Source organism: Micropterus dolomieu, linkage group LG23 (assembly GCF_021292245.1).
Source record: "Micropterus dolomieu isolate WLL.071019.BEF.003 ecotype Adirondacks linkage group LG23, ASM2129224v1, whole genome shotgun sequence".
In the NCBI taxonomy this organism is placed as follows: domain Eukaryota; kingdom Metazoa; phylum Chordata; class Actinopteri; order Centrarchiformes; family Centrarchidae; genus Micropterus; species Micropterus dolomieu.
The window spans coordinates 11,647,919-11,658,001 of NC_060172.1; the positions used below are offsets into that span (position 1 = coordinate 11,647,919).

The 10,083-nt window shown below is 37.3% G+C and overlaps 1 protein-coding gene across 5 annotated transcripts in view; it reads left to right on the plus strand.

Moving 5' to 3' along the window:
- ncam1a (neural cell adhesion molecule 1a) overlaps nt 1-8,691 on the plus strand; it is a 272,704-nt gene extending 264,013 nt beyond the window's left edge. For all 5 annotated transcript variants that reach the window (XM_046038828.1, XM_046038822.1, XM_046038823.1 and 2 more), the window contains one exon: nt 4,044-8,691. In XM_046038828.1, coding sequence (XP_045894784.1) covers nt 4,044-4,164 — 121 coding nt within the window. In that variant the 3' untranslated portion in view covers nt 4,165-8,691. The remainder of the gene's footprint in view (nt 1-4,043) is intronic.
- Nucleotides 8,692-10,083: the final 1,392 nt, after the last annotated feature.

The following is a 10,083-nucleotide window of genomic DNA, read 5'->3' on the forward strand; positions in this document are numbered from 1 at the left end:
TATTTGCAATACTTGAATGCAGAATGCTTCCTGAAATATACTGAATATCTCAGGTTAATGATTTTTGTAGGAACATTTATGGGTGGAATTTTCCTTTAAGAACAATAAACATTGCAGGTAAATGGCACAGGAATACAATCCATTGGGATGCCACCAGTGCATGCTTGTCTTCATTCAACCACCACCTCCACCCTCCACCTGTTTGTTTGCTCACTTAATGGAGTTAACCTTTCTCCAACCATACACTTAATTTTATTTCACCCAAATTATCTCTGATTAACTCTGATTAACCAGATAAATCATTATGGAAAACAAATAGCTGAATGATGCATCTTTTTAGAATACACCTTGTTCACACTCAAGGTTTCACTTTCAGTACCTCCAGTAATCACTAGCATACATACACATATGCAGTGATTCTTATATGGAGAACATTAAAAGGATAAATCCAGTACATTAACACCTGGCTCTTATTTTTGTAGTTGTGGCCATCATTTCTGTCAGTATGATTTTACTTAGATAATTGCTAAGATGAGAAAACATGGAACATCATTAAAAAAAATTAAAACAGAGCAAGAAAAATAAGCTGTCAGATGACCAACAAATGTTAGCCAAACTGAAAAGAAAATTCACCCAAACTGTCTGTTCGATACATTCATCATAGTTGCAGACCAATTCTGTGATTTATCTTTCACCGTAGTTACTGACATTAAGGATGCGTTTACTTTGGTTTTCAAATCATTAAATACTGAAATTCTGACAATGTACACACAGAAACAATGCACACAACTTTTCTAATTTTATTTCCTTTTTATCTGTGCATCTATCCAGCAATGGTCCAAGCTCTAGCAGCAATGATCTTCTGCTTTTTATGCTTCTTGGCAAAAGAAAAAGAAAAAGTTTTGAATTCACCAAATTTTGGTGACTCAACAATGGCAGGGAAGATCCATAATATTATTTTTTTGTTTATAGGACAATGATAAGACTTGATGAATACAATGTTATCTTAACCAATAATAACGACGATAATGATTGTCCAAACTATTAAAATTAGCCCTTAAGTTCTTCAAAATTTTTCATTATGCACTGCTAATTTAAAACAAACATGAGTCTATTATGTACCATGTTTAAGTAAGTGAATGCCACAGAATGCGATCTATAGCTCATAGTAATTAACAACAACCAAGGCCCTGCAATTACACCAGAGCTTAGTTTGTCTTCACTAGAGTACGTGACAAAAAATAGCAAGAAACATTAAGTCCTGCTGCACACTCAAATGAGAAATTCTTGTTCACTCTATGAAAGAGTAGAGAGATATCTTTTTGTGGAATACTCTACAAAAGAATACAGTTCCTCTCAGTTGTGCAGGGATAAATAAGTGTGTTCAAGTAAATTTAAATACTTGTCACAGAGTGACATTTGTCATTTTGATGAAGGATAATAGATATTGAAGGCCATTTAAAATGCCAATCTCAGAAAGACACCTCTGTTTTCTGTTTTGTTTCCTGTAGAAAACCCTTATTTCAGTGGTGCTATGAAGGGTGAATATTTTGGCGTTTTACCCATAGGAGTAGTAGGAAGAGTAGGAGTTTGCAGATGTTCCTGATTCCTGACACTCTCGTAAGGATGAAGAGGAAGCTATGGCAGAAGATGAATTACAGAGGCTTACTGACAATCAGGTCTCTTTCTCTCCCCCCTTCATCGAATACTTTGCTTACTCAGATGGCCAAAAGATGATGTCAGTGATGAAGTATGGGGAGTTGAGTGCTAGTTGGAAGCAGGGCTCTTGTCAGCTCAACATCACATTGATATAACCAAACTTGTCATTGTAGGAATCTTTCTTAATAACTCTTTGACATGACTGAATCAGAGCTCTCCCACTGATCTATGTGGTGATCCTTCTTCAGCATCCCAAAAATGAAATGTCTTGTCAAGTTTCTTGTGGGTTTATTGGATTTCTGAGTGACGTACTCTTCCTCTGGACCCATTTTTCGCTCTTGAGTAGAAAAGTATCTTTGCAGACCATTCCAACAGATTATACACTCCTACATATCACATATGTAAATGTCCTTCATGATGTCGTTTTACACCACGTTTAAAACAATGTATCAAAAAGCAGGTTTCAATCAGAGTAGTTATTGAATTACTCTTGATTACGCAGGAGCATGTTTTAAAATCAAGAGTGACATAGTTAAAGATAGTGCCGCATGAAAGAGTTTTACAATTTAAAGGTCAGAAACTGCAGCGAGTTGGTGATCAAGGAGACAGCATTTAAAGGTTACATTGGAGCAACATTCATGGCAACCTGTGACAAATCACAATGAAGACAGTTCATGTTAGAAGATTAGACTGTATAGTACCATCCAATGTGTAGAATTGTTTTAACTGAACATGTCCAGAAGATATCAAGTGTAGATTGAAGCTGACAAGAGTATGAATTTAGCATAGTGGTTGTTGAGTTCATGCTTTGGCTGAAATATTATCAAGTTGACTAAAAACATTGATTTGAGGGAGCTTGTGTAGTCATGTACTGTATTCTCAGGATTCTTGCCTGCTTTGCACAATTTTATAGATAGTGTAGGTGAACACACAGATAAGGTTGGCACTGACTTTGAGGAAGCTGCAACAAATTGTAATTGCACTTTCAGGTTGTGCACAATATAGAAGAACTATGAATAATTTGGTTTTCCAACAACAGAATAAATTTATACTCACAGCCCTCATATTTATTTAGGTTTTTGCTTGCTTTTTTAGGATAAAAGGCAGGTGTGTGTTTTTAGTTATGATACAATTATTTGAATAAGCTTAGTTAGTGGGTTTAGCAATGACCTACTTACTTTATTGCATTAATCTGACCTGGTTGAGTCCAATAATTTTCACACATTATATACAAAAACATGACTGCCTGATCACACCTACAAATTAATGGATATTTGTCATCTCCTGAATCTGACTCATGACTCCCTGAGCTTTTCAGGCCAAAATATCCATCTGTACATCTAAATGTAAATTGACACAATGGCATTTGCTGGATGCATTCATGTACCCCATAGGGTGAACCCTTTCTAATTTAGACATGCTATGACCTTTTCTCTAGCACCGTCAGGGCAAAAACTTCAACTTTGCATGGAAGGTATTTCATAATCTCACAGGCAGATTGCCATGAAATTTGCAGACAACAGTCATGCTCCCAGGGGGAACAAATTGTTTAGTTTTTTTTCCAAACACCCAAGGTTCTTCATTTTAGCACAATGTTCAGGATAGCCATTTATATGAAGACTGTTTCAGTTTAAAGTCTGTATGGGTTGGATGTATTTGTGGATCATGTATGTGGGTCAGTCCCTGGCATAACTTTATAAGGCCCACAGAGAGCATGTATGTGTGTCAGCAGGAAAGAGAAGTGTATTGATTAAAATGGATATTTGAGAGCTGACATAGAGAACAGAAGAAGAGATGACTGTATGTGACACAACATTGACGCATCACATTTTCAAAATTGAAGCCACAGCAGCACATTACTATAAATGTATTACAAAAAAGGTACATATGCTAACACCAGAAAATGTTCGACTTAAGTGAAGTATGGCTTTAAAGTCTTTTTCCATTGTGTCTTGGCTCAGTCCAGACGGCGTGTAATCCTCTTGTGTATTGTAGTTTGTGTTGTAGGTTATGCCTCAGTCTTTCATTCCTTCATGCATTGTGCCTACTGTACCGACCCTGTCTCATTCCACATCAGCATTCATTGTTCCTTGAAAATAGCTGTGACATCCATGTACTCTTATTTGATGTCTGGCTAGGATAGTGAGCTTGATCCTATTATGTGTGAAATTCATTCAGTTCCAGGAGGGAAAACAAATTCCCTCAAAGCATCTTGCATGTTTTCCCCCCATTTTTTCCCCTTCTTTCTTTGAAAATGACACAAAAGGCAGCTCAGAGCAGCCAGTTTAGCGGTGAGAGGGAGACTTAGTGATTCACTGTTAACAGAATTTCCTCTCTTTTTGTCTCTTTCTGGGTCTCTCTCGCTCCTGTGTTTGTCCCCATAGTGGTAAGACTGTGAAGGATGATAACACTAAAGGCGAGACGGAGGTGAAGAACGCCACAGCCGAGGTGAAGACAATTCCCAACGAGGCTCCTCAGACGAATGGCAACGAAAGTAAAGCGTAATCTCCTTGCCCAAGAGCAGCGGGAAGATGAGTGTGGTTGGGGTAGGGAGGGTTGTTGGGTGTGGGTTTTTCAAGGTGGGGGGTTGTGGGGGGTCACAGTCACTGAAACCTCAAAGCAATGTCACACAGCACCCCATTGCATCAGAGAAAAAACAACAAATGCAACAGAAAAGCTAAAAAAAAAAAAAAAAGAGAAATGATAGGTCTCTTTCTACAGTGTCTTCTGACCAGGAAAATGTAAAGACCTCATGCACATGCCTTAGTCCACAGAAAAAAGCAAAATGCATACTTGTATTTCACCCTCTCTCTTGTATGTAATATTAAATCAACTGTTAAATATGGAACAGAATCTAAACTATTTTACTCTAGATAACCATGGTTGGACTGTAGCTTTACTTCACAGATTACTGCCCTCATTATATACACACATAAGACTGGTAGAGTACATTACCAATACTACTTTATGCAGTATGGTCACCATTGTGGTAATGGATTATGGGTCTTTTTTCCTTTGTCGATATTTTGTTGTGTTTAAATAATGTCCAGACGTTACTGCCTATTTAGCTTTTTTTAATGTGTTATTTCCAGGGCTAGAGATAGATCATTAGCATGCCTGTTTTTTGCAAAGTTACTGTATTTCTGTACATGTGTGCTGTCATTTGGTTCCTCCTTTTTAGATGTTTTTTTTCTTTCTTGAATGGTGTCTTCATATGGTTCAGGTCCGGAAATAATTTAGCCCAAGCTATGAGAAATGTAAGAAGACACCGGGGAAATATTTTTCATGCTATTAAAGTGAAGGTTCAGGGGTTTCAACCATGTCTCCCTTAAAATTATGTTTATGCAGTACGTACATGTATATTGGTAAATGGTTTTGCCTATACATTATGATAAAAACAGAACTGTTGTAATGATAATGTGAACTGTTTTTTGTTTTTTCAGTCAACAAAGTGCTACATTTTTGTTCCATACGGAATTAGTAGGCAGGTGATTGGGATGAATGGAGGGCGCACAAAGTCCCCCGTGCAGTATGTTTAAGGCAACTACAATAAGTTGTAATGAACTGGAATTAAAAGATTGTGGTTTTGGTTAAATATTGAAAGTAAACCCATCCACTCTCACACCACCATTGACTTTTTAATATTTTATCAAGATGATGATTTTCCCTAACCCTTAAACAAGTGCTTTGTGTTGTATAAACATAACCATAAAAATGTCTGTCATGCTTTAGTTGCCACAGGTGAATGTTGTCAGGGGAAAAAAACATTGTGATTTTTTTGCATTCATTATGAACATTTTGTTACTTTGCAGATACGTTCATTAAAAACCTTTACTCATTATGATGATAATAATCATAATCTGGATGACATTAAGTTTCTTTCAAAACGTATTTGCTGTAGCTGTATATAAACAGAATTTTTGGGAGATGGCTGGGTTGGGTTTAGGGTAAGGAAATGGTCACATAGAAGATTATAGCTGTGTTCCTTTTCAGGGGCCACATCCCTCAAAATCCAATTTGATTTCAAGACTGAATACATCTTAACAGCTTAACTGAGGTGTCCCACTCCAAAGGATAATTTTGCCTGAATTTGATGCTTCTACTTGGGTGTCCTTTGTATACTTATCTGTTCTAAAACACCAATCAATTGTTCATACTGCTTTCAGTCCTCATTAACTCGTTAAGTCAGAAAATGATCTTTACCAAATAAACCTGGTGTATTCACATGATCACTGGTAAAGATACTGTATAAGCTGGACCAATGAAAAAGGATTCTACATGGAAACCAGGCTGAACGTCCACTGTTACTTCTTGGAAGTAGACATGTAGTGAAAGTATATTAAGTTATATGGATAGAATTATCATTAATGGTACACTGTTGACACCAGTTATCCATTGTGTCTTGAAACACAATGGTAGAACTTTGCCTGAACTATGTACTATCTGGGGCTGTTGAGGGCATATTCTTACTGGTCATTTTTTTACCTTACGAGTTGATGAGGACATGACATTAGTTTTGGTCTCTGTGAAGCTGGGAATGGGAACTAGAAATTATGCTATGGTGAATTCTCTGTAAACCGTCTCATCTCTGGAGCCCGCTAGCTTTCGTTTCAGTCCCTCGTAAAACATGTTCTTCGAAGGACGTGGCACCTGTAATGAGACACAGCTTATGTGTGTGTTGTTAATATTGTCATTTGATTTTCTTTATCGTTGTCGCTTTCTCTCTCATATGCATACACCTCGCCTTTTCCAGAGGTCTCCTTTGAGCATTTCGGACCAATTCTTTACCTGACAGATTGGGCTTAACAGTGACACAAAAGGCCAAACGTGTTCTGTGAAAACAGTTTCCATCAGCAGGTTTGGACTGAGAAGTAGACGTTTCTGTTGAATGAAAACAAGCCCTTGGATGCTTATTGGCCAAACTTGTTGAATTCTTGACACACCAGTTTCCACTTTCTAACATTGGTCTCGAATATCACGTTCTGTTTCCTTGGGGTTAACCATCCCTAGCTTCTTCTTTGGTTCATAACCATTGTTGCCTTCTCTGTGTTAAACACTCTTCTTCACTGCTTATAACTGATTGGTCTGAGGGTTCAGCTTGCTGATATTTCTACACCTCTGAGTGACCAAACATTTGATTCCCTCAGCCATCATCTTCTTTCACCACACCTGTTGTCAGTGTGAGTTTGTGTCACCTCTGCTTCCACCATCTTGCTGTTAAGGTTTTAATTAGTTATAGTGATGTAACATGTATTGTAGGTTTAGTACAGTTGATCACTTTATTCAAAGTTCACTTCTTAGCACAAGGTCGAAATGGAAATTTTCTGGACAATGTCTGGAAAGTATGAAATTAACCCCAGTTGGCCTAGGAATTTTGTCTTTATCTGTTATGCCTGGTCAGATATTGGAGGCTCTCTAAAAACAGGAAATTCAGATTTGTTTAGTTAAATAAATAATACAAAGCCACAAAGAGAACTCATATTGTAAAGTGCCGTGTTAAACAGTTGCTTGGTCGAGTTTGACAAAAGAGGACTACACAGATTTCCTTGGGCAGTTTGGCCCATAGGTCAGTTTACCCAGTATCTGAGAGGACTGATTACATGATCATTATCTGTGTCTCCAATAATTATATCTGTTCATTGTGTATGTTTATACCCACAGACAGCTAGCAGTATACTAAATAAGTAACTGAATACAGCATGTTAGGCAGCTTAGATCTGGAGTGTATTTAATTTCCGGTAAATAATTTTAATGCTGAAACAACACTCAATACAGCTACAACCATGAAAGCAGGAAACTGCATTTAGTTTTGCCTGTGGCAGTGATTAGCATCCTTGCTATGTTTGGTAGGGCTAGTCTAATCTAAGAACATTAGCTAATTTTCATACAGACATCACCAGTCTAGACCATCAAGGAGTTTTAACGGCATTGTTAAAAAGGCAATATAATGAACATTTAGTGAAAAATATTTCTCTTTATGATTGCTATTCCAAGTCAGCTTTAGATGGCTAACTAGCAAAAACAGCCATAACACACCATAAGCAGTAAGCAGTTTATTTCTTTCAGTAGAGGAAGCTAGTGCTGGTCCTGCTCTGATCAGTTCAATCATTTTTGAGCACATGCTGATGTTGCCTACCAACAACTGTGATCTCAATATCACTTTCACCAGCACCAAACTATCTCCGTCCAGCCATGACCAGTTATAGACCAGCTCAGACCAACCTGCTCAAAGCACCTTTACCTTTTTGTACTCTTAGTTTGTAATGGACATTAATTAGTGATGAAGATCAAGATTTTGAATAATGTCACTTTGTTATTGTTATTTAGCATACTACATGCTAACATTTTAGCATGCACACTGGACAGAAATACCCAGATGGAGGTGATCCTCATCACATATTTGTTAAGATAACCAATGAGTTTACTACCAAATGCAGACTGGCCCCTTCAAAATAAGTAAAAAGTCCAAGCAGTCACAGGTCCTAAAGATTCCCATTGAAAACTGTGCTGAGTAGCATAGTCTTACTTTGAAATCTGGCTTAAATTGAGAGACTATTACTATCTGTAAATGAATGTACACACTCATCCCATTAAGCATAGCATTTCAGTGGTCCTTTTATGCAACAAAACTGACTAGAGAAGAAATGTGGCCTCTTTTAAGTAACCAGAAAGGAAATTGATCTGTGGTGTTTAAAGTCCTCCTTTTATGCATAGAAAATAAATGAAAGGATTTCAGAATGTTCTCAACCCATAGTACCCTGCTCTGGATTTGGAAGGTTTCGCCATCTTTTTTTGTACAGTGTTCCTCCTACTTTAGACTGCAAGCTAGTACACTGTGAATGTGTGAATCCATTGTGTCCTTTTGTCATAGAATTGAGCAAATAGTTTGATTGTGAAAAGATGTAGCTGATGTACCAATGTACAGAAGTATGACAGCAGCAAACTGGAAAGACACAGTGCCTTTGAATAAGAAAATGGTGGCATGCATTCCATTCCTCTCAGTGTCTGTCCATTAAAAGTTTCACATCTCCATCTTCCTGCTGATTTGCTTTTTCATTTACTACATTCCAGAGATGTAAGTTAAGCAGTGGTTTGTTCAAATTACGTCATAGATTCTGAATGGCTGAGTTAATGTGTTCTGGTGTGTATGATGTGTCCTTTACACTGTCCATGTTAAAGGATTATTCTGGTTTATGTTATTTTGGTAGGCTTTGTCATCATTTCTATCGTCATGCTAAATATTGTGCTCGCCAAGTTAAGTACTGAGATCTGTGAAACATCACTAAAAAGAAGTCCAATGAGGCAAGAAACACAAGCAGTCAGACGGTCAGACAGGCTAAAAACAGCCAAACTTATGTGAAAAAAAAAAACAAAAGTGAAAGGCAAATTATAATACCAAAATCTGCCAATATCTATCACAGTTTATAGACTAACTTTCTGGCTCAACTTTGACCTAATGTACTTAGTGTGGTTGTGCACCACTAGAGGTCTTGTGGACAAGATCCTGTCGACCTGTCTACCCAAACCATGAACCAGAATTACCCTTAAAAGACATTTGGACATACTGACACCTCATCCTAAATCACATGAGAATGACGTCTAGCAAACCATTACCACTGAGAACACGACACAATGAGACTTTGCTCAGGTCCTATATTCTCTAAAATATCTGAAATTGTTGGATTTCCAAGCATGCAAATTATATTAGAAATGGATATTAATATCACAGTTTTTGACATGACAAAAAAACTAATGAAAGCTTCATGTATTGTATTGTATTATCTTTTTTCAAGTGTTGTATTACCCAAACTTTTTGTTTTTGCTTCAAGAGAAACCGTTCTGAAGCTCTGAAGTGTAATTTTAAAAGAAGGGAGCGATGTCATGAGCACATTTTACTGTTTCTGCTGATATACAGTGTGAAAATATCCAAAAAGAACCATGTCAGTTTAGTCCAAAAAGCTTGAAAATGTTCCATAATTGCAAATGTGGGACCAGTTTTTGTGCGAGATGAAAACTTTTTCTACCCATGTCACGGCTCCTGATATCATTGGGTGAGCAAGTCCCCCTCATTCAGATACCTCAAAAATGCAAGACTGACATAGAAGCAACCATTTTTCTCTTTGAGTCCACCACTTGATTCAGTCAGAATAAAGACTTTTTTGTTAAAGATTTTTTTCATTTTGCTCAGCATTTGGGAGGAGGAGACACAGCAACAAGAATTGTTTTAGGTTTTGAAAAGTAGAAAAAACATCATGCCAAGGTTCTCTTTCTCATAGTAAGAGTCACCAACACACAATTGTGTAACACACAACTGCTTCATATTCTGTTAGACAGTAGTCTTCAGCCTTCACTGCCAACAGCTGGTCATTGATCCAGAGCTCCCTCTTCTCTCTGTAAACAACAGCTCTCATACTGTAGGTCAGA